Genomic DNA, 25851 nt, shown 5'->3' with positions numbered 1-25851 from the left:
AATGTAAGAGCCATTACTATACAATAAATAAGTATTAGGTAAGTAGTGACAACCTACTGAACTACTAAATAGTGTACTTGATGTCATACTGAACTGTTCAAGGAGGCTAACTGGCTTTGACTGGATACAAATCACTCAAAATGTATTAACAGAAAGCCTACTGAAAATTTCTACAAAAATGTATATGCTACGTTGTTGTGGATGCGTTTGGCACCAATTATATTCATTGGTACACATTTCTTAGTAGTGTTGGAAACGGATTCAGCTATGTTTTTGATATGGAAAGATGCGTGCTATATATGACTTCTCTACTATCGATACGTCGCATAATCGAGCTGCGCACCTATCTTGCGCTGTTTGATTAATAGTTGGCTACTTTTAATCATATAACATATTTTTGCCCTTAAGGAAAAAATGATAATAAAGTAATTACAAATGTAACAGTTGTCACATGTTTACAAACGTGCCTATACCTCAGGCAATTCTAAATTTACGATCGGTATTTCGTCATCCTACAATAATAAAATAGCAATATAAATATTGGTCAATCACAATAATATCCGAGTACTAGGTTATATAAATAGAATTATAAATGAAAAAATAAGTGAACAATAATACGTGTATTCGACAGCATGCGTTGTATTACAGGGAGTATTTTGATTGCCACTCTTGTTCTGCACGTCTATGGCCGCGATCCTGCATTGAGGATTATAGGCGGGACCGATCCTGGTGATGAAGATCTGCAGTATGTCGCAAGATTACGACATCTTATGGTTTTGGATGTAGAAAATCAACATATCGAAGAAGATGAAAATCTTTGTACTTGCGCTATCTTAACATCAAATTGGACATTGACTGCCGCGCATTGTCTAATCGACTTCACCGAAGAGCTTATAAATGTCCTAGAATATAAACATTCAAGAACACCTTACATGATATCAGCCAAACACATGGTAAGTTATGGTCCATTTGAAAATGACAAACAAGATGTTATTCGATTCTTCAAGCATCCTGCATATGCACGAAGTGCATTGAAGTTGTCCAATGATATAGCTCTGGTGAATACACTACCGATTCATTTGAAATTGTATGGCCACTTGGGTGCAGTTGATTACAAGACCGTGGTAGGACATGAAGCTATCGTAGCTGGTTACGGTTCAGAATATATACCAGGACTTGTCAGCAAATTTAATGGTTGTTCTCCAGCAATACCTTTGAAGAAGTTAAAAGTAGTTGTCGCAAAGTGTGGCGAGAATCGTCACATGAATCCTTCGATGTGCGTCGCTCGACGTTGCAAGCAACCATCTTACTTATGCATTGGAGACAGCGGTGGACCGCTGATCCATCCATCAGGTATTATCGGCATCACCTCCAAGGGTCCAAAAGATTTGCAAGGTTCCTGCAAATTGAAATCATCATCACCTGTTTTTGATGTTGGAATAATGACACCAGTGAGTCCGTACATTGATTGGATTAGCAGAATAATTGAAACGAAAGAGATACCTGAAATAGAACCCAAAAAGTCTAGAGACGAATCCCTACAAAGAAAGTTGGCACGTTTTGAAATAAAGAGTAGTACAGAAACAGAAGAATCAGAAATTGATGATCTTATATAGTGGCCCTTACAGTTGTAGGTTGGGATTTTTCATCCACGTTTAATCGCGCAATATCTTGGTTACGTACCGGTATATTCAGCTTACAAGATGAGATGACCAACTCTTGGCGTGTATAATGACTTCTCTCAGGTTTCTCCAAGATGTTTTCCTTTTTTTCACCAAATTATTTGTTAAAAACGAAAGGCTTGCATTCAAAGCTAAATAATATCTATTGTAATGAAGTCTTCAACCCTGTGTAAGCTGAAGCCGAGGAATAAATTATAAAGTACCACTTGACCTGTTTCCCTTGGAACTGAAACTCAGCACGAAGTAAAATAAACTTGTATTTGTACCGATATCTGTTTATTTTGAGCTATTTCTTGCCTTTGAGTGGTGTGGTTGTATCAATGTTTGTTCATACAATCAAACATGAAATAATGTAGGTATATATGATGTGGTAAGGCAAATTATTGCTGGGATTTTTCCTAGCACAGAGTCTGGAATTGTGCCTAGTATAGTGTAGTGGCAATAGGCGCACCCCCTATTACATAGGACTTATAACATAAATGGTAAAAAGTCAGTGTAGGTATCTACAGTTGGCATTACGTGCCGTAATGTGCACCTTCTAAATAATATCTAAATAATATCAGAATGTAGGTATTTATAACTCGAATAAAATGGTATTTGCTAGGTTTTGCAACCGCACACACAGGCACTTTAACATTTAGAGTATTATATAAAGGAGAATAAAACATTTTAGATAAAATTGTTTATTTTCATGTAATTTTATCGATAAGAAACGAAAAGAAATTACGAAACTTTATATGTGTTTTCCGTCAGTAGCAACGAGAATTACTTTAACGCAAGACTAGACTGAGGTGACCAGCTCTTGATGTGGGCTGTACCAGTGTGCATCGCTGACTGTATCCTGATAACATCCACACACTGATATAACACACGCCAAGAGTTGGTCATCTCATCTTGTAAGCTGAATATACCGGTACGTATCAAAGATATTGCGCGATTAAGCGTGGATGAAAAATCCCAACCTACAACTGTTAGGGCCACTATATAAGATCATCAATTTCTGATTCTTCTGTTTCTGTACTACTCTTTATTTCAAAACGTGCCAACTTTCTTTGTAGGGATTCGTCTCTAGACTTTTTGGGTTCTATTTCAGGTATCTCTTTCGTTTCAATTATTCTGCTAATCCAATCAATGTACGGACTCACTGGTGTCATTATTCCAACATCAAAAACAGGTGATGATGATTTCAATTTGCAGGAGCCTTGCAAATCTTTTGGACCCTTGGAGGTGATGCCGATAATACCTGATGGATGGATCAGCGGTCCGCCGCAGTCTCCGATGCATAAGTAAGATGGTTGCTTGCAACGTCGAGCGACGCACATCGAAGGATTCATGTGACGATTCTCGCCACACTTTGCGACAACTACTTTTAACTTCTTCAAAGGTATTGCTGGAGAACAACCATTAAATTTGCTGACAAGTCCTGGTATATATTCTGAACCGTAACCAGCTACGATAGCTTCATGTCCTACCACGGTCTTGTAATCAACTGCACCCAAGTGGCCATACAATTTCAAATGAATCGGTAGTGTATTCACCAGAGCTATATCATTGGACAACTTCAATGCACTTCGTGCATATGCAGGATGCTTGAAGAATCGAATAACATCTTGTTTGTCATTTTCAAATGGACCATAACTTACCATGTGTTTGGCTGATATCATGTAAGGTGTTCTTGAATGTTTATATTCTAGGACATTTATAAGCTCTTCGGTGAAGTCGATTAGACAATGCGCGGCAGTCAATGTCCAATTTGATGTTAAGATAGCGCAAGTACAAAGATTTTCATCTTCTTCGATATGTTGATTTTCTACATCCAAAACCATAAGATGTCGTAATCTTGCGACATACTGCAGATCTTCATCACCAGGATCGGTCCCGCCTATAATCCTCAATGCAGGATCGCGGCCATAGACGTGCAGAACAAGAGTGGCAATCAAAATACTCCCTGTAATACAACGCATGCTGTCGAATACACGTATTATTGTTCACTTATTTTTTATTTATAATTCTATTTATATAACCCAGTACTCGGATAGTATTGTGATTGACCAATATTTATATTGCTATTTTATTATTGTAGGATGACGAAATACCGACCGTAAATTTAGAATTGCCTGAGGTGTAGGCACGTGTGTAAACATGTGACTACTGTTACATTTGTAATTGCTTTATTATCATTTTTTCCTTAAGGGCAAAAATATGTTATATGATTAAAAGTAGCCAACTATTAATCAAACAGCGCAAGATAGGTGCGCAGCTCGATTATGCGATGTATCGATAGTAGGGAAGCCATATATAGCACGCATCTTTCCATATAAAAAACATAGCTGAACCCGTTCCCACCAATACTAGGGAATGTGTACCAATGAATATCATTGGTGCCAAACGCATCCACAACAACGTAGCATATACATTTTTGTAGAAATTTTCAGTAGGCTTTCTGTTAATACATTTTGAGTGATTTGTATCCAGTCAAAGCCAGTTAGCCTCCTTGAACAGTTCAGTATGACATCAAGTACACTATTTAGTAGTTCAGTAGGTTGTCACTACTTACCTAATACTTATTTATTGTATAGTAATGGCTCTTACATTATACCCGGACAATGGCGGCTGCAGATACGATAAACTTGACTTTCAAAAAAGATATTAAGAAGATGATTTATTTATAGGGCCCAGTGCCAACTTGTCCATCTCTCATATGGACCATCTGTCCATATTTACCAGGGTTGTTTTAGTTAGCTAAAAATCCCACACTTCCTAATCTATGTCACAAAATCTAGTCTTTTTTATGGTATAAGCCAGTAAACGAGCACACGGATTACCTGATGGTAAGCATTTTGCCGGTCGGCCCAAACGTACCGAAGCATGGCTCTCCCACATTTATAGCGTCAGATCAAAATAAACCTTATAATCAATGTAAGTATGTCAAACCATTCGCCCATTCAAGAAGATAACGAACAAAAAAACTAAATAATAAATCTATTGTCTCATAAACAGAAGTTGCTTATTAATCTTACAAATAAAGTCGTAATTAGTTTGACAAAATAACATTTTGGCAAGGAAATTTTCATTTCGTTAGTCTAGAGAATGTAACTACAAAGCGAAATAAATGAATAATAATTAGCAGGGACTCAATAGATCATTCTAAATTCGCCTTTATTATGACTCAAACAATGCGGCTTTTAATTTCAATGATAAATTACAGTTTTCCGTAAATAGTACATTTGATAGGTAAATGCAGTAAAACAGTTTCGATTTGCCTTTGATTTTGTTCGTGATTCACATCATCTGCAGGATTTTTTTTCTCGCTAAAATCGTCCAATAGGTTATCCTGCTTTAGGCGAGGCGAGAGGGAGTGTCAGACTCTAACTGACTTAAAACCAACCCGTTCCTACTCCTGCTTTTCGAGCCGGAGCCCCGGTAAACCCGGTAGTAAAACAGGTAGTCCGCAGCGGAGTTGCAACATGAGCAATCCGCCCATCACATACTCTGGGAGTGTGGTCTCTGGCAATCTGAGCGTAACACTATGTTGGATAATTTAATTGTTTCATTAGGTGTAGTTCATTACACGGACCTTGTGGAGTCTAGAACGAATTTCCGTGCGTTTAGGCGTTTTTGCCATACCTATTATTAAAAGCAACTATAACAGCTCACACATAGGACCCATTAAGTATTTTAGTTTTAAGTAAAATTTCCGTGGTGCTTGGCGACTGGGCTTCTCCCAGTTGTGCAGTCTCTTTTGTGCCTTAAGGCTTAAGTCATTCTGTCTCCTGCATTAAATTCACCGAGGGAAGTGGAAACTATCGTTTTCTTTTTCTTCTCCTCTAATAACATCTTCTGATTTATTTCGTTGCGGGATCCAAGACAGTCATTCATTTCCCTGGGACGCGCCGGACTTCAGTGTTCCGGTGTTTTCATGTTTGTATCTACTGTAGATCCTGGCTTACAGGAGTTGCAGCGGTATGGGAGGTTGTGGCGGGCTTGTCCCTTAAGGTAGTCCGCAGCTCTGGTCTGCTGGAATCTGGCTCTCCTACATAAGACAAGCATGCCAAAATGTCTGTGCTGCGCGATGGGTTAAAGATCGCGGTTTAAAAGGTCCAGATTTATCAAAGAGTATAGCTGTATGATACCTGTCAAAAAATATAGTCCTCCTAAAGACAGCTGTCCAATATCTGTCAAATAAAAATGTAGTCCTTTAAAAAAAATAACGACAGTAAAAATACAAATAGATGAAAAGATAGATTATTACCAAATTTAAATAAATAATAACCTTTAATAAAATTTATATACAGATAGGTTATTTGAAATGGGTTATTAAGACAGTGAACCGCCTAACCTTCTGTCACCCTAATCTACACCATGATCACTGTTTCTAACAGCCGCGGGGCGAGGAAGTGAAGAGACGGGGGGGGGGGTGGAGGGGGGCGTGAACAGAATAATGACGTCAGCCAAAAAGTAATTTTCGCGGTGACTTGCTCACCATCGCTTGTTCCAAGTCATGTTGAAATGCAAGTAATTAACTATTTTGTGACTACTGATAGCTTGGTTACTTCCTACTTTGTTTTTGTTTTCGCTAAAAGACTTTTAGTTTGTTTGCACAGTTCAAGGGACCCCAATATTAATGAAAATAAAATTGTTATGGTGCTCATTCGACCGGCAACGACCGCTGCAAAGGTTGTGTATTTTAGATACACGTAAGGGTCCTGTGTTTTTATTAAAAGTTTATATGAAGTAAATTGGTTGTAAAGAATGTTTAACGATTACATTTATGATACAAGTCAAAGATTCTCTAAGATTAGGTAAAGGTATGTTTCATAATGTCTGATTAAGTTTCCTGGTGGATATAACCAGGGTGTCGTGAAGGTCCGAGTGAATACATTGCTTATGGGCAGACGTGCTCCATTGTAGGAGTAAATACGTCATTTCTACGTATAAAATGTACTTAGAAGTGACGTTATGCGATATTTAATTTTTTTTCCATGAGAAAATAAAAAATAACTTTGTAATATTTTAAAATAATCTACAAGACGGACATTAAAATAAAAATTAGGCATCTACCCTGTTGCCCATTATAGTACTGCTCTATTTAGCAATTACGTAATTTATTAATTACATGGCTACCAAACACAGCACAATCTATCGAAAAATTAATTCCCTCTAAAGTGAATATTTAGGTCTCGTTGAAACTTGCGTTATATACGAACCAATACCGCTAAATCATTCAGGTGCGAACGGTGCTTACCGTGCCGTGCAAATTGTAAGGAAAACTGAGGTTACACCCAACCAACGTTGACTTAGGCAGCTGCTTTTACTCTACACGATATTATAAGATTACTAGCTGGTCCCACAAACTTTGTATTGCCTCAATTTTTTTATTTTCCTCGCCTTTCAAAGCTTCCTTGTACCTACACTCATAATTCAAGACCGAAATCTGCCAAATCGGTCCAGCAGTTCTCAAGTTTTAGCGAGACTAACGAACAGCAAGTCTTTTCTATATTTTTTTTTATAGAAACATTCTCCATTATAAAGGAGTCATACAAATTTAACACACAATATACATATGTGTATATAGAATATCTGAGCAACGATAGTGTAAAATGTGGATATAAAACAACTTTTTTTACGTAACAATGCAATGGAATGAAAATACTTTATTTTATTAAAAGAACGTAATGGACAAAATATAACAGTTTTTCATAAAGTTACACCTACTCGTATCAACTTTTGGAGACTAACGCTAGTAAATAACAATTAGAAAGTTTACATAAATATAAATATAAAAATGTTACTCTCATGATAAATGGTAATTTAAATATATGTTGTATGTTTTGTAGCCTAGCGAGCAAACAATTTTACACCCACCATTCAATTTTAGAGACCTTTGCGTTTTTGTTTAGTAAGAGATTTTTTTTTAATGTTAAATGGGCCGACGTTTGGCCGCTATCTGGATTATTATTGTTTGCCAATTGACCACATTTTAGAGTGTCTGACTGCTAGACAAGGAGTCTCGGGTTCGATTCCCGGGATGAGCAAGCTAGGCCTTTTCGGTTTTTCGAAAAAATCTCAGTAAGTAGCACGGAGACTGGAATTGTGTCTATTATAAATAATTGGCATGAGGCTCATATCCTATTACATGGGACTTATAACACAAATGGGGAAATGTGGGAGTACATTACACAGTGGCATTACGTGCCGTAATGTGCACCTCTGCCTACCCCTTCGGGGATAAAAGGCGTGACGTTGCGTAAGTAGACAAATCAAAACAATATTTTTTTTTTTATTTTAATTATCGGATACGATTGAATATCGTGTCGTATTAATATCGTGTAGTATAAAAAGCCTGAAACCTTCAGAAATATAGGCAGCCTAGCTGTTTGTTTACTATTCCTATGTAAATATTTGTATTACATAAACGCCACCTCGAACGCAAAGCAAGTCAGATGTGAACACTGAAATGATGAGTTTGGGAATTACATGAATAGTTTTTTTTTGTGAAAAAATGTGAGATAGAATTGTTGATTAAAGGTACGCAGGTCCGCATCGTACGCATTCCGTATGACGTCATCACTAAGCATCGCATGTAGGCATTGCCGATGATGTGGTCCGTACGATGCGGATCAGTGGACGCATTTGTATGAGTTTCTATACAAGACTAACTAAAATCCATTGCGTGCGATGCGTATGATGTGGACCTGTGGACCTTACCTTTAAGTTTCTATTAACTGATTATTAAAAGGTGGTTTTGACTTTAAATGTGTGGAATGAATCTTTTTATCGTGCATGGAAGTCGCGCTTAATATTACTCGACCAACAAAACACATTTCACAAGAGCAATGCTTCGGCACGTATGGGCCAGCTCGACCAAAGCGAAACCACAGCCTCACAAAAAACTGTGTTTCGTTGTGTGAGTGACGTTACCGGAGCCTCAATTACCCCCTTTCCCATACCTGATTCCCCAACAACCCTTAAACTTTGTAACTAATTTAAAGAAGTAGGTATTATTACTAATGGAATTTATCAAAGTAGCCCGATCGGGGGTAGAATTGATCAAAATCCTTTCTTAGCGAACGCCTAAGTCATAAAATCTACCTAAATGTCAAATTTCAGCCCGATCCGTCCAGTGGTTTGGGCTGTGCGTTGATAGATCACTATGTCAGTCAGTCAGTCACCTTTGAGTGTTACTTTACATTAAACTAACAAGAACTAAAAACCTTTACAAAAATGTTTAGTAAGAACAAAATTTAAAAAAAAAAACTCCTAAATTATCTCACGTGGCGTTCGTTCCACAATGTTGCCATTAAAATTTATTCTAATTTATATTTTTCTTTAATTAAATAAGACATGGCCGAAGTGCTGGGAACGTGACCGGAGGGTGGAAACCATTAGACGTGAGGTACAGGTCCCACTGTTAGCGAGTAGCGGTTACAGTTGACTGTATAAAATTGTAGTTTGTAACCTATTTTTTGTGTCATACCTCATTAGTTGAGTTGAATTGAGTTTTTTTTTATTCTCGTAATATCTTGGATAAAGAAATGAATTAAAAGATATTATTTGAGAAGAAATACAGAAATACTTATGACTTTGCTTTATAATGGAAAATTTTCAGGATACGTATTTGTTTTATCTTTGCCCTATACTATGATTTTCTCCCGTGTCGTGGGTGCGTTCACATGGCACCCAGTCCCAAATCAACAATTTTATTTTTGTGGATCACACAATCAGTTGCTACGTGCGGAAATTGAACCCGCTACAGTTTGTACGGCAGCCAGTTGTCCAGTCACAGGTAGAAAGATAAAATAAAATAGAATTACTTAGCACTACTTAAGCAATTTGTAAATGTAAGTAAATTAAGTAATACCTACAGGTTAAGTAATTCTATCTTTATTTTATTCTATCTTACATTCGCTGTCAAAGCGACCCCGCCCCAACCGCGTTATAAAAGGCGAGAGCGAAAAGAAAGTAAAGTGCCTCAAAATAGCAAAGTAGATAAGTGTAAATATTCCCTGTCTTATTTAATATTTCTAAACGCGAAGCCGACATTTTGTCCGCTAAGTGACTGAATCTCGGTGGCGCCATTTTTTAGCTCAATCGTTTCGTGTTTCGATCGCAATAAGGATTTTAAAAGCCTCGAGTATTGCCTTTGGTTGTAGATTAGACTCCTTTTTTAAGGGGAGAGAATCAACCAATGACTTCTTTCGCCTTGGGCGAGGCAAAAGGGAATATCAGACTCTTACTAAAAACTACCCCGTTCCTACTTCTGCTTTTCGAGTCGGAACCAAAGTAAACCCGCTAGGTAGTCCGCAGCTCCGGATCAAGCATCAGGTGATCTGGTGGCTTTTTAAGGCGCACATTGGACTCCTGGGTCAGTTAAAATGGTGTTTTTGGTGGGATTTGTGTTACAGTTGTCTATCGTTAACTACGTAATTTTTTTCCCAAATTTTCCGTAATTATTGATCTAATGAGTCAATTTATTTGAAGAGTTAGCAGATATCTTGAAAGCATTTAACATTTAATTGATAAATACTTGCTTATGGAGATTGAAAAGGGATCAAAATTTCCTCCCACTTGAGAGGTCAGAGGCCAATGAACTCTTAAGTTGAAGTTTAACTAAATTAATAGCTACGCAGTTAGATATTGCTGTCGGCTATGTATATAATGTTTGCTTTGTTTTATACGTAACATGTATGATTTATTCCTTTAAGTAGTACATAGACCCGGAGCTGCAGACTACCATGGATAACCATGGGATAGTACTGTTTGCTGATGATGCCTCTTTATTATTTAAACTCAAACGTGGACAATTAGTCAATGATCATGTAAATAGTGCTCTCTCAAAAATAGTACGCTGGTTTAGTGCCAATAAATTGCTACTTAATGAATCAAAAACTAAATGCATTAAATTCACAACACCAAATGTTAGGCATGTCAAAACCAGCGTGCTAATCAAGGGCGGGGAGTTGGACCCTGTAGATTCAGCTATCTTTTTAGGTATAACCCTAGACGCTAAGCTACAGTGGGCCCCACATATAGATAAGTTGTCGAAAAGGCTCAGCTCAGCAGCATATGCCGTTAAAAAAATTAGAAATTTAACTGATGTAAATACAGCGCGTCTAGTATACTTTAGTTATTTCCATAGTATCATGTCATATGGTATTCTCCTGTGGGGGAATGCTGCTGACATTCAGTCTGTCTTTGTGCTGCAGAAGCGAGCCATTCGATCAATTTATAATCTTAATCCGAGGCATTCTCTCAGGGAACTATTTAAAGAAATTAATATAATGACTGTTGCCTCTCAATATATCTATGAAAATATAGTTTATGCTCATAAAAACATAAAATTATTTAAAAAGTACAGTGATATACACAATATCAACACTAGAAATAAAAATAAATATGTTGTTCCTACTACTAGACTTAAGAAAATAAGCGGTTCGTTTAGATGTCAATGTATACGCTTTTACAATAAAGTTCCCAGCCATATTCAAACTTTAAACCTAGGTAAATTTAAAAATGTTATTAAAGAAAAACTTTGTAGTAAAGCTTTTTATAAAATAAAAGACTACTTGGAGGATAGTCAGGCTTGGTAGGGAGATACTTACGGTGGGGTTTGGCAGCGGTTTCTTTTTGCGGCAAACGTAAACAACTGCTACGAATGCGGCAGCCAGCAGTACTGTTGGTATCGCCACGTACAGTCCCAGGTAACCTGTAGTGAAAGGGGTGTGAGAACCAGACCGAATGCTTGGAACAGCCAGACCAAGCGGACGGAGTGTCTCGTCTTAGGAAGAGAATAATACTCTTTACCGAGGCAGGTAACAATTATCCCCTCCCCTAATACCACTCCCAAGCGTTTCCCCCAGCGATGCCGTATCGACTAGAGATCCATCGAGGTGCTGAAGTGTTTGTAAAGAGATCACGAAATCAATCCAATTGTAGAAAGATGTACAACAGAAGACGTAATTTCCCTGAAACTGTTCTGTTTTCTTAGCTCTGAGCTGGCCTGACTGACTGCCGCGGCCCGGGCATCAATATCGGTGGCGAACTCATCACACACCTCCGCTTCGCCAATGATATAACTAGTTATAATGGCAGTCTTTGGAGGACTTGAACACCATGCTCAGCGACCTCAATACCGTCTCCCAAATGGTGGGTCTTAAAATTCGAATTCAAATTCGTCCAGAAATGTTTAAATAATCGATACTTTGTAGTACAAAACTATAAAGTATCGGGGAAATGAAATCGTTCAATTTCAATAGGCAATCTAACTCAAGGGCCCCCGTTCGTAATTGCTACGGGCTCGGCGGCGGCTTTACCCGGCACTGTGTAGGTGGCATCATTGCTTACCATCAGGCGTGATAGTGGACAAACGTTACCCATTTCATATATACAAATATGTAGTTGTGGCCACAAAGAAACAGATCAATGTCGCTGATAGACGCAGTCGAGTGAAAACAAATTGTTAACTAAACATTTCAATTACCTCTACGCGTAGCCTCAGTTTCAGTTTCATTAACTTTCATTTCGTCCTTCTTGTACAGCAATAAGGTTTTATTTGCAATGACCCGAGTGATATCTGTAGTTTCGCCTAAGTCACTCACTTCGTAATAATATATACAACACAGCATACTTCCATTTTTACTAACATCAAGTAGCTCGTTGTATGTAGTTCGTTCTACCGTCTCTATCTTGTACCCACTACTGTCAATCAAACCAACCGATGGATCTGTAAAATAATAATAACTTGATTATTGTATTGTGATAATAAGTAACATGATGATCGACTGCATGGTTGGCGCAATGGCTGGGCAACTGTGACACACGGCACACGGAACAATTCTGTGATCTTTGTGTGATCCACAACATATGTTTATTCCGGGTTTGGGTGCGGTTTTAACCGCATATTTTTAATGCAAGCGGCTGCACTTGCGATTTGTTCCGCGAATGACTTTCATACGATCATATGTTACGCGGTTATAATCTGCCGCGGTTCCACTGCAGTGCGGCCGGCGCCTTGAGTACAGGAGGTTCATAGTCCAGCAGTGGACTATCGCAGGCTATTGACCATGAATACACAAGTGAAGTTAAATAAAATTTGGTGTTTATGATATTAAGCTTGATGGTAGTTTCGTAGGAATTGATTCAGTTAAAATGCGTGTTTGCTTTAGGAGTTTTTATTTACGACAAACGGGTGACAACTAGTGACAAATACATTTTGTTTATTTATTCTTTTTTTACCATAAACAATATAGATATAACATGCCGCCCACCAAAAGGACACAGTTCTTTTCTAAACATAACAATAGGAAAACTTAAAATGGATATTTACTATTACTATACTTATTAAACTAATCATAATAGTCTTAAGGGTATTTTATGTGAAATTTAGCATAAACTTCATTCATTTTCAATTGGCAATGCGCACAACTTGGAACAGCATCTCTTCACTACGCTGTTGCCACTTTTGATACTATAGACTCTAGTAATGCCGTCTTTTCCGGGATGCTTATCTACCACACGACCCAGTGAAAACTTTCCTGGCGGTAATCCGTCGGTCTTTATCAAGACAACATCACCGATTTTGAACTCTTCTGATTTCTTTAACCAAATGGGACGTTGTTGTAATCTTGTCAAGTATTCTTGTTGCCAACGTCGCCAGAAATCGCCAAGCAACTTTTGAGTATACTGCCACCGCGATAGGCAATGCATATTTATGTTTTTGAAGTTAGGTGACGGTACCACGATAGGAGCTTCACCAATAAGGAAGTGTCCAGGTGTAAGGACTTCTATGCAGTCTGGATCTTTATCATCGATAGGACACAACGGCCTAGAATTGAGACAAGCCTCAATCTGGCACAACACCGTAGTCATTTCTTCATAGGTTAGATTGGTGGTCAGAATGCGTTTCAAATGGTGTTTTACTGATTTTACGCCGGCCTCCCACAAGCCTCCAAAGTTCGGTGAGTACGCTGGTATGTAATGCCATTGTGTTCCTTCCAGTGCTAGTGTGTTTGATATTACACCTTCGAAGACCAGATTTGCTTCTTTCCATGCAGCCATCAGTTCTTTGTTGGCCCCAACAAAGTTTCGGCCCTGATCACTCCATATATCACTACATTTTCCTCTTCTTGCAACAAATCGCTTGAATGCAGCGATAAAGGCCTCAGAGGTTAAATCGCTTACCAACTCAAGGTGCATTGCCTTGGTTGACATACATATGAATACGCAGATGTATGCCTTCTGAGTTCTGATGCCTCTTCCTTTAGACATGCTTATATTAAATGGGCCTGCAAAATCAACTCCGGTGTGTAGGAAAGCTCGAGCAGGAGTGACTCGCACTTTAGGTAGGTCACCCATTAATTGTGTTCTTGATTTCGCTTTTAGTCTAGCACATATAAGACACTTGTGTATGCAGGATTTTATAAGTGCCTTGGCTCGTACAATCCAATACCTTGAGCTTATGTAACTTAACATAAGTTGAACACCACCGTGCAGTGTGCGAGCATGTGCGTCGGCGATAATCAAAGGCACCAAAGTGTTCTTGTTTCCTAATATAACAGGATGTTTAACCTGCTCATCCAAATTCGCGTTACGAAGTCGACCGCCCACCCTGAGGATACCATCTTCGTCAAGGTAAGGATTTAATGTTTTAATTTTACTTTCTCCTTTTAATGCTTTATTTGATTTTATCCTTTCTATATCATCTTTAAATTCTTGTTGTTGTACTAATTCTATGCATTTCATAAGTGACTTTTCTAATTCCTTTGTAGTAAAGTTCTTCTCCAAGTTTCCTAAGCTTCTCTTAAAATTTAAAAATCTTCGACAGTATGTTATTACTTGTATCAGTTCTTGTAAATTAGTAAACTCATTAAACTGTGACGTTAGGCCTTCTTCAATATTTACTTTTAAATTTGCTTGTATTGTATCCCTTTTTCTTTCTAAATCAGTAGATTCATATTCTTGTTTTAATGTTATTTCTGTTTCAGAGAGCCAAGCTGGACCCTTCCACCACAAATTGGACCTTTTTAGATCAACTATTAACATACCCCGTGACCCAATGTCTGCAGGATTATCTTCAGATGAGACATGAAACCACCGGTTGTTATTTACATTTTCAGCTATCTCTACAACCCGATTTGCTACAAATGTCTTCCATTTGTGGGGATCTCCTGATAACCACGCAAGGACGATGGTTGAATCTGTCCATGCATAGATGTTTACGGTAGGTATTCGCATGGCTTGTTGTATTTGCTTAAGCAATCTCGACAGTAACAGCGCTCCACATAACTCCAACCGTGGTAGTGACACAGTTCGTAGCGGTGCCACTCTAGTCTTAGCTGCTTGCAGTTTTGTTGACACTGAGCCATCCCGCATCTTTATTCGGACGTAAGCTACTGCTGCGTATGCTCGCATGGAAGCGTCGCTGAAGCCATGAATTTCTATCTTGTCTACCTCACTCGTTAATGTGCCAAGCCATCGATCAATATGTACTTCTTTTACTCCTTCAAAGTCCTTACGGATAGTCAACCACTCGTCAGTCAGGTTTTGACTTATTTTGTCGTCCCAGCCAGTCTTTTCCAACCATAATTTTTGTATTAACATTTTAGCCAAGATCAAACTCGGAGCGATCCATCCCAGAGGATCGAACAATTTCTGCATGTCAGATAAGATTGTTCTTTTTGTAATTTTATCTGACACTGGAAGTAAGTTTATTTTATATTGAAATTGATCTGTTCCTAGATTCCAGATCAAACCTAGGGCTTGCACAGTTCCATCTAATTTTAAATCTAAGTGTACTCGTGTTGTTCTCTTATTGGCTTCTATAGATTGCATAAACTCCATAGAATTCGAAGACCATTTTGATAATATGAAGCCACCTTTTTGCAATATAGATGACACTTCTTGAGCTGTCTGTATAGCTTTCTCTGCTGTATCCTCGCCTGAGATCAGATCATCCATATAAAAATCTGATTTGATAACTCGTACGGCTTCTGGATGGTTTTCACCTTCATCGTCAGCCACTTGATGAAGAGTTCTGACTGCTAGATAGGGTGCTGAAGCTGTACCAAAAGTAACACGAAGCATACGGTATTCTTTGATTGGATCTGATTCTTCTTCTCGCCACAGAAGGCGATGATATGTATCGGCGTCTTGTTTGTGTAGTAAAACCTGAAGATACATCTTCTGGATGTCACTGGCATAGCAGACACGATATAGTCTCGATCGCATAACAATATCTCTAAGGTCGTCTTGCAGTTGAGGACCTACAAGTAGCTCATCATTGAGAGAAACGTTATTCGACCCTTTAGCCGAAGCATCAAATACGACGCGTGTCTTTGAAGTTTCTCTGTCAGCGCGGACAACTGCGTGATGAGGTAAGTACACAGATTTGTTTTTATTACTTTCATTTTCAGGTATTTCTTCCATGTAGTTTGATTTTATATATTCTTGCATGGCCTTTTGATAGTTATCTTTTAGTGTAGGTTCCTTTCTGAATCTTCTTTCAAGCTGTAGTAGTCTCTTTCTTGCTATTTCTTTAGTGTTTCCATTGGGAGATAAGGGATTTTCAGTTTTAAATGGTAAGCTTACTACATATCTTCCTTCTTTTGTTCTTGTCTGATTTTTTTCATATATAGCTTCACATAGCTTTTCTTCTCTTGTTAATTTTCTTTTCTTGTCTGTGTCAATTTCCCAAAGGGATTTTAACATGTTTTCTACTTCTATTTGTTGATGAAGGACCAGAAAACTTTCTTCTCTTACACTGGTATTGATTTCTCCAAACAGAATCCATCCCAGGTTTGTTTCTTGTGCACATGGAGAACCCGGAGGACCTTTGATTAATTGTTGCTGCACGATTTGTGCATACTCTTTAACACCAAGGAGCAAGTCTATTGGACCCGGTTTGTGATACTCCGGATCAGCCAGGTTGAGTCCCTCTAGGTGTGGCCAATGTGTGACAGTAACAGCTTTGGAAGGGATTTTCGTGGTTAACTGTTTACTCATGACGTATGCTTCAATGTTGATCTCGAAGCTTGAATGCAATCGAGAACTAATCCTTAGTTGTACCACGTGATTGACGTTAGTTTTTGTAGATCCCACTCCAATGATACTTCCTCTTGCTGTACGCCTGGTTAATTTAAGTAGTTGTGTCGCCTTCTCGCTAATGAATGATGCCTGCGAACCTTGGTCTACCAGTGCACGTAGAACAACAGTGTGATTATGTTCGTTCCTTGCTAAAACTGTTGCCGTGGCCAGTAGTGCTAGACTTGTGCTTAGTTTGGTACTGTGATGCGACGCGATTGTAGTGTTGACTAATTCCTCCTTCTCTTCTACGCCGTGTTGTACTACTTTCGGTTGTTCAGTGTCCTCAGATTGTACCGAAGAAGTAGCGTCCTTAGATCGGTGTAGCAGAGTGTGATGACGTCGACTGCATATACGACATGAGACTCGCAATTTACACAAATAAGCGGAATGTCCTGGTACCAAACAATTAAAGCAAAGTTTGTTTGACTTAACATATTCAGCTCTCTCAGCAGGTTGCAGTTTGCAGAACTCCTTACAGTGGCATAAGGTATGGCTTTCTTTACATAGCACGCATTTTCTATCTCCCGACGATGGTGAAGTTGAGGCTGTAGCAGTAACAAAGTGTGAACGCTCTTTGATAGACTTCTCACGGAGGCCCGATGTTGACATTACAAGTTCTAAGGTACGGTATTTTGATTGCATGAACTGTCTTAAGTCATCCCAGGTAGGTAATTTATCGTCTTCATTTGTACAAACGGTTTGTTCCCATTCTTTGTGAGTCTCTGTGTCCATTTTCTGAATCACTATAAAAATGATTATAGGATCCCAAGAGCTCGTAATTATATTTAAGTTTTGTAAGTTGTTTAAGCAATCCGTTGTAACGTCCAATAAACTCTTTATTTGATTTGCAGATTGAGTATTTATTTTTCTTTGTGAAAATAATTTCTTTAAAACTGAATTGATAATCAATCTTTTATTACCGTATCTGGTTTTGAGAACACTCCATGCTTGTTCATAATTACTTTGAGTTATTTGAATAGGTTTCAATAACACCTCGGCCTCTCCAGTGACACTACTCTTCAAATAGTGTAACTTTTGAACATCACTAATCGCCGTGTTTTCATGAACTAATGAAATAAATAAGTCTTGAAAGGTAGGCCAATCTTCATAATTCCCACTAAATCTTGGTAGTTGTATCCTCGGCAGCCTAACGAGTTGATCATTAGTCGTATTTGTAAATGAATTATTTTTCGATGATGTGGGTAGGGACGATGCGTTTATCGTCGACAAAAGGTCTTGTAAGTCGGCTAATAACACAAGATATAAATCTTCATAAGTATAGAAATCCTCGTTAACGAAGTAATTTAACGTTTGTTTTTGTTCTTTCGTTGTTATCTTGACTAATTGTTGATGAGATTCTCTGAATGTTGTCCAATATTCGTCTATACATTTTATTCTTGCCTCGACGTAACCTTTTGTCAGCCTGGTTTTAGGACATTTCTTAATGTTTACTTGCGTTTTTTGTAATAAAGCAGCTGTGTCTTCTAAAACGTTTATTAGCTCCTTAGTAGTCATTGCACCTTTTTTTGCTTCTATTTATTCATTAATGACGGACCTTCGGAATGCGATGTCGCTATTGTTCTCGTTGGCCGGCCGATATCTTCGATAACTTGTTTTTTGCAATTAGCTCGGTTCGTAAATCTGGCTCGATTGTGACCACTATGTTTTTGATATTAAGCTTGATGGTAGTTTCGTAGGAATTGATTCAGTTAAAATGCGTGTTTGCTTTAGGAGTTTTTATTTACGACAAACGGGTGACAACTAGTGACAAATACATTTTGTTTATTTATTCTTTTTTTACCATAAACAATATAGATATAACATTTGGCAATAATACAAAAACATAATCTGAAAACATACCTTTGTTTATATATTGCTCACAGGAAAATCTTACACGTGCCGTGTCGGAATAACTCATTATGGCGTAGTTGTGGTTTTTAACTGAAAAATATCAAAATTTAAAATATAGCAGAGTGTGTATAATTATGTCGTAGTTGGATTGTGTAATCAGCCGAATACATTACCGCTAGTCAGTTAGAACATAGTGCTATTGCCAAATGCCGATGCCAAGCGCTTGTCTACCGAGAGAATAGAAAACTCAATGTATGGGGACAAGCAAGTGGCAAAATTTTCGTCTATCCCATAGAATTTGTATCATGGTAAGCGTCCTCCGACCCGCATCGGACGCATCGGACGGATCGCATGTAACATATGATTTTTTCAGAGTCGAGCGTCCACTGTATCGATATGTATCTAGGTATTACTATCGAGTAGGCATTGGCATTCCGTATGACGTCATCGGTACGCATTGCATGTAGGCATTGCCGATGATGCGGTCCGTACGATGCGGATCAGTGGACGCTGTTGTATGCAATTTAATACAAGACAAACGAAAATCCGTTGCGTGCGATCCGTTCGATGCGGGGCTAGTTTAATTTAAAATCGCGTAGGCCTACGCGCCTAGCTGGCTGCGAGTGAACCGTCACGGCTGAGACTACCAACAAGCCAAAGCTGCGGAGGTGAGCGAAAGTCGTGTGCGACGGTTGGCACACGTTGAGCCACCGGAGGCCCGCAGCACCGGAGCCGTGACAGAAACCCTGCCTGCTGCAAGTTTACTTGTTTGCTGCATGCTTAATAAACGTATGCTTTTGGATATTACGCTTAATCATTATTATGCTTAAAGTAAGTATGCCTATATTATGCGTAAATACAGAGTGTCCCATAAGTCGACGTCCAAATAGCACCAGGGGCCTTAGTCTGCTATTACAATTGTGACACAATTGTCGATCACGGAGCAGTGCACTGGACAGTGGACTGCACGGTTGGCGCGGTGGCTGGGCAACTGGCTGCCGCGCAACGGGTAGCGGGTTCGATTCCCGCACGGAGCAACTCTTTGTGTGATCCACAAATTGTTGTTTCGGGTCTGGTTGTCTTGTGCATGTGAAATTGTATGTTTGTAAACGCACCCACGACACAGGAGGAAATCCTAAAATGGGGCAACGTCTTCTTAAAAAAAAAAAGAAAAAAAAATGTAATAGCAGACTGAGGCCCCAGGTTATTGGCAAGGTTCCAACTGCTATCAGAAAAATGTAAAAAAATCTAAGTCCTACAGTTTTTAAATTACCGTGACTTATGTGTTATCCACGATAAAGTACCCCTGTGCCAGTCTTTTGACTCAAATCTTGATTAAGGTGTATAAAATAATAGTTAATTATAGTAATTACCCATATCTTTTCTTACCGATAGTACTTTCGGCGATAGAAAGATCATATAAAAAAATTTCTTGTCGCGTTTTAACTGGTTCAGGCGTGCAACAATTGCACTATTGAAATCAAATCGTTCTATTTTGACGGTATATACAATTGTTTGTGCATAATTTACAGTTATAATAGAACGACCAATAGTTTTATGAGCTGAAACAATTTTTTCTTTTTGAAAAACAGAATCCATTGATGTAATTTGTATATTATCGTTTGGTGTAATGAACTAAGCAGAGCCAGACAGTATCACTAAAGCAAACTAGGCAAGTCCCTGGGCGCCAGGTTATAGAGGGGCGCCGCGAGACGCGCGTGCCCAACTGACCATAGAGTGGCGGCGGGGACAAACAAAATTAAGGGCGCCTGTGAGGTGCTTGCCTAGGGCGCTCTCTAGGTTTAGTCCGCCGCTGGAACTAAGGAAGTCTTGGTTCAGCAGTGGAAGTCTTCCTATTTCCGATGACGATAGAAGATCTTGTGGCTCATTGACAGTTAGCCGATAGAAATACAGCATCATTTGTTAGTAAAACTACTTCATCAGAAACAAGCATTTACGGTCATGCAAACTAAACGTGTATACAAAATATCAGCTCAATCGGTTGAAGACTTACATACACAAATACACACATTGCGTGTTAAATAAAAGCTTGTATAAGAATGAGGTACTTACTTGTTGAATATATTTGGTGTATTGTATAATTATATAATATGTTTGGATTTCCGTTGTTTAAGAATGTACAAACATATTTCCTCAACTCGGTGAACTTACATTCCAACTTTGCTGAATACATGTCAGAAGTGCGTTAGTAAACAGGGTATGAAAATAAAATATCAAATTAGTCCGTCAATTAAATAAAATATTAGACACATATTTATTATTTTGGTATAAGGTATCGTGTATTACAACACTCTGATAAAACGGAGTTAAGTTCCGGCGTGGAAGGCCCCTATACTTATTATACTCTTTGGTGGGAGGTCGTTACGTCACGTTACGCTATAAAATGTAGCACACTTATAAACCGCTCCTTTCATCTCACATTACAAGTTACATCACGTCAGTGTGTACGCGACATTACAATAAAGTGTCCTGCGACGGGCAGTCGTCATTGTTTCTGCGTACATTACAAACGGGCTTACTGTATATCGTTACGGGTGCCCTATGCGCATCGTGCTGCTTTAACCGCGCCACGGCCCAAGCGTCGCGGGAGACCACCACTTCGGGTCTCGGGGATCGCGGGACCATCGTACTGCACGGGCAGCTCGCGGACCGTGCGCGCCTCAAAGAGCCATCAGACCATCACAGATGGTGCCCAGTAGGGCTAATGGCCTATACAAAGCTCCAGAAGACTTCGTAGGAACAGAGTGTTGTTTAGTCAGTAAGACTGACACCTCTTTCGCCTCAAACAACTAACAAGGCTGGAGAAGTCTTAAAAAAATCGCGCTTGTCTGTCATTTTTTGTGAGGAAAATTTGGTTGTTTCGAAAATTAATTTCTTTGTATCTGGTAGTGCCTGGTCACATCTGGACTCTTGCGTCGGGGACTGTACAGTCAAACAAATAATAACAAATATTCACTTACCATCGCATGGCTTTTGAAGGTCTACCACCAGTGTATAGAAATAATTCTTCAAAGTTGACCCTGGAATACATAATACAATGATTTAGTCTCCTCTCGCCTGTGGTACAGATTTTTTCTATTTTATGAGTATTTTAATACACATATAGTTTAGTATGTAGTTTAATTGTGTTTGGAAACCCCGTTCTCAGCGTCCAGGTAGTATATTATACTATGTATATGTATGGAGCGAGGGGGACTGGGATGCCGTCTCCTCCTTCTGCGAAGCAGTCATGCTAGCTAAGGAGGAGGCGGGGCGCCTGAGGGAACGAACCTCACGCCCCAGCCGTCGCGAGAGACACTCCGGGCGTCGGGGATCGCGCGACGATCTCCGGCCACCGTAAGTGCGGGTCTGCGGACGGCGAGTAGGGGTTGCTCGCCGCCCGACCAGATCCAGACCCGTGCGTGCGGCGCGTCGCGTTCCGCGCGCGCCTCCAAGAGCTATCAGACCACCACAGATGGGGCCCAGTAGGGCTGATGCCTGATCCAGAGCTGCGGACTACCTAGGGGTTTACCGGGGCTCTGGTTCGAAAAGCAGGAGTAGGAACGGGGTGGTTTTAGTCAGTAAGAGTCTGACACTCCCTCTCGCCTCGCCCAAGACGAGAGAAGTCATTGGATGATTTACCCACCTCAAAAAAAAAGCTTAGTTTAAACTAATTTGTCCTAAGCCCGATAGGATAGACCAGTTTAGGCTAGGACAAACTAGTTGATCCTGATATAAATACGCACACTCTTTTCTTAGCGACGACTGCCTCGTTGGCCGAGTGGATGCAAGTGCGACTGCCGGGCAAGGGGTCCCGGGTTCGACTCCCGGGTCGGGCAAAGTTTACTGGGCTTTTTTCAGTTTTTCGAAAATTTCTCATTGGCAGCATATGGCAATAGGTGCCCGGTATATGGCAATAGGCTCACCTCCTATTACATGGGACTTACAACATAAATTGTGAAATGTGGGTGTACATTGGCATAATGTGCACCTCTGCCTACCCCTTCAGGGATTCAGGGCGTGACGTTATAAAATATATATATATATATATATATACATATATAAGTTATATACTCTTTTCTTCTCAGGGTAGTCGGTAGAAAACGCTGACCCCAGCAGTAGCTTAATTAAAGTAAACGTGCGATGTACAGAAATGAACAACAATTTCAAATCGAAATCTTTCAGGTTTTTGTAGGCTGAGTCCCCCTCGTCCGTAGGAGAGCACCCTTAAAAAACTGAACCCCTACACGTGGCCTCTGGGTGGTGCTAAACAGGTGACACTCAGGTGGTAGGTTTCGGCCGTCGGCATTATAACCACCCACCGAGCAAAACCGTGTCGCCAAGCGGCCTAGCCGTGTTCCGCCACGATGCTCGGTGACGCCGTACGAGAGGATGGGTCGAGATGTTTTGTGTGGCTGTATCGTGTGGCCAGTCGCTGAGGGTAGCGGGATCCGAGACACGGTGCGCCGCTGGCCGACCGCAGATATTTGGGGGCCCAATTAGCGTGCTAGCCACACGTGAAAGGCTGCCCCGCCATCTAGCGAAAAATCCCACGTATACGCCATCGTACCGGTTGGCGACCGGAAGAGAGGGCCCGATGGATTTACGTGGGGGGGCTCGGGCGTCCCCGCAGTCTCCAGGCTGGCCTCCCAATGGTGTAGCCAACTGCGGTGCGCGTCTGGGGGTCGCCTGTGTGGGGAAACATTTCACTACCATTCTCTCAGCAACTTATTTACGATTATGAAAACGAGAGCTAAGAAAAGGGTTCAACAGCGGCTGCACTCCCTCTCCCTCAAAGTGCACCTCTCTAACATCCGAGGCTTGCACTCAAATCTCAATGCGGTCCATCACCATCTAGAGACCGAGAACCCAACGCTCTTGTTTCTCTCGGAGACCCAGATCAGATGTCCGTCGGACGTATCATACCTGAACTACCCAGGCTTTTCCCTGGAGCACAATTTCGTTCCTGTGTCTATGCCTGTGTCTACCGGTCGCACAGCGGAGATTTGGAGACGACCAGATTAGCGCAACACCTTGTGAAGGCGGCTAATGCGGCTCGGCAGAGGTACCCTTCGGCCCAGTTGGTGTTACTGGGGGACTTTAACGCCTATCACCAGGAGTGGCTGTTCCCATACCAGTGCACTGACCATGCTGGAAGGGAAATGCGTAAGCTTGCGCTAACGCTTGGCCTAACCCAGCTGGTCCAGGAGGCCACAAGGGTGCCCGATGTCGACTCGCACACTGCCAACTGCTTAGACCTTCTGCTGACAACTGATCCAGACAGCTACTCGGTGTCAGTTTCTTCACCCTTGGGTAGCTCTGACCACTGTCTGGTGAAATCCGTATCCACGCACTCCCCGCCGGATCCTAGTCCCAGAGGATCTCGGCGGATGTGGCGGTACAAGTCAGCAGATTGGGATGGGATGCGATCTTTTTTTGCATCCTATCCTTGGCGGCCTGTCTGCTTCTCTACTGAAGACCCGTCAGCTTGTGCGGATGCCATAACGGGGGTGTTGCGTCAGGGCATGGAATACTACATTCCATTCTCGGACGCGACATCTTTCAGTGAGACTCGTCCATGGTTCGATGCCGACTGCAGACGTGCTGAAGCGCGAAAGCATGCGGCATATTTGGCATGGGCGGATGCCAGGCGTCGTAGGGCTGACGACACTCTTCAGAGGCAGAGAGAACCGGGCTGCCAAGTCATGCAAAAAGGCATTACGGATGGTTTGGTTCAACCACATTGGCCGAATAGGGAACAAACTGGCTTCTTACCCAGCGGGTAGTAAAGCATTCTGGTCCCTGGCCAAGGCGGTTGAATCAAACTTCTGCCGCCCTTAACTCCCACCTCTCCTGGGGCCTAACGGGACACTGGCACACACCGCGGTAGAGAAAGCGAACCTGTTTGCTTCTCTATTTGCGGAATCTTCACGTCTTGATACTGGTGGCGCTTTGCCTCCTTCTCTCCAGAGAGTTTGCGAGACGAATATGTCAAAAATTCGCATACGACAGAAGGAGGTATATAAGACGTTGCGTAATCTCGACGTGAATAGGGCCAGTGGCCCCGACGGAATCCCAACCGTGGTTTTAAAAACCTATGCGCCTGAGTTGTCTCCAATCCTGACACGCCTCTTTCCTTGGAGACTGGTCAAGTGCTGGTTGCATGGAAGCTGGCCAACGTGCAGCCTGTGCCCAAAAAAGGTAGTCGTGCCGACCCTAACAATTACCGACCAATCTCAGTCACGTCCATACTCTGCAAGAGTATGGAACGTGTACTTAACAACAGACTCCTGGCTTACCTTAAAGGTAACGAACTCCTCATCGATCAGCAGTATGGGTTTCGCCGCAACCGATCCACTGGGGACCTTCTTGCGTATGCCACCCACATTTGGAGTGAGGCCATCGAGAAGCACGGGGAGGCATTAGCGGTCTCACTCGATATATTGAAGGCATTTGACAGGGTTTGGCACGACAACCTTATCGGCAAGCTTCCTGCATATGGACTTTTCGCTGATCTGTGCAGATGGATTGCAGACTTCCTGAAGGATCGGTCAATCCGAGTAGTCATTAATGGCTGCTCGTCTGACCAATTTGGCATCAACGACGGAGCCTCAGGGGTCAGTACTTTCAGCAACGCTCTTTTTGCTGTACATCAACGACCTACTTAAGCCCGGTATCTTTGGCTATGCAGATGACAGCACAGTTGTTGAAAGGTATGTGTCCGATGCGCGGACTAGAGGAACACAGATCCAGTCTTTAAGAGAATCCATGGTCGAACGGTTGAACTCGTCCTTGAAGGCGGTCTCCGATTGGGGTGACACCAACTTGGTCAAGTTAAACGCTACCAAAACCCAGGCTCTGCCAAACGGAGTAAATTTCCGCTGGCTCCGACTTTCCGAAATGTATCCGTTCCAATAACGGATCATTTGAGCTTCTGGGCGTAACTCTATGGCCAACGCTAAACTTCGGCTCTTATATAGAGTCGAAGTCGCATCTGGCTGGTAGGAAGTTGGGTATCCTCTCGAAGGTGAGACGGTACGGACACCGAAACAACTGCTGAACCTGTACCAAACGCAGGTTTGGGTCATGTATGGAGTACTGTTCTCACCTTTAGGACGGCTCGGCTAAATGCCAGCTAGATGCGCTCGAACACATTGAAAGGCGTGTCAAGAAGCTCATCAATGATGATGCGCTTGTGGAGGCCCGGCTTCAAAGCCTTGAACACAGGCGCAAGGAC

The 25851-nt window shown here is 41.0% G+C and overlaps 2 protein-coding genes and 1 long non-coding RNA gene across 3 annotated transcripts; 1 reads left to right on the top strand and 2 right to left on the bottom strand.

The window, feature by feature from the left end:
* Positions 1-593: 593 nt before the first annotated feature.
* LOC126910877 (renal glandular kallikrein-like) lies at positions 594-1696 on the top strand. The gene has a single exon (XM_050694918.1). The coding sequence runs from the start codon at positions 633-635 to the stop codon at positions 1614-1616; it is 984 nt and encodes a 327-aa protein (XP_050550875.1). The 5' UTR covers positions 594-632; the 3' UTR covers positions 1617-1696.
* A 966-nt stretch (positions 1697-2662) lies between these two features.
* LOC118265766 (renal glandular kallikrein-like) lies at positions 2663-3646 on the bottom strand. Its single transcript, XM_035578920.2, has one exon. The coding sequence runs from the start codon at positions 3644-3646 to the stop codon at positions 2663-2665; it is 984 nt and encodes a 327-aa protein (XP_035434813.2).
* Positions 3647-11285: 7639 nt separating this feature from the next.
* Positions 11286-21809, bottom strand: LOC126910625 (uncharacterized). Its single transcript, XR_007705467.1, has 6 exons — positions 21596-21809; positions 20688-20798; positions 20004-20176; positions 18624-18704; positions 12163-12405; positions 11286-11388 (listed from the first exon to the last, which is right to left on the bottom strand). It is a non-coding gene; the product is annotated as an uncharacterized LOC126910625 (long non-coding RNA).
* Positions 21810-25851: the final 4042 nt, after the last annotated feature.

Source organism: Spodoptera frugiperda, chromosome 7, assembly GCF_023101765.2.
Source record: "Spodoptera frugiperda isolate SF20-4 chromosome 7, AGI-APGP_CSIRO_Sfru_2.0, whole genome shotgun sequence".
NCBI classification, from domain to species: domain Eukaryota; kingdom Metazoa; phylum Arthropoda; class Insecta; order Lepidoptera; family Noctuidae; genus Spodoptera; species Spodoptera frugiperda.
This window is presented reverse-complemented; position numbering and strand designations above follow the sequence as displayed.

Bases quoted from the DNA above. Each gene is read 5' to 3' on its own strand.
- LOC126910877 (XM_050694918.1), top strand. From the start codon at position 633: ATGCGTTGTATTACAGGGAGTATTTTGATTGCCACTCTTGTTCTGCAC.
- LOC118265766 (XM_035578920.2), bottom strand. From the start codon at position 3,646: ATGCGTTGTATTACAGGGAGTATTTTGATTGCCACTCTTGTTCTGCAC.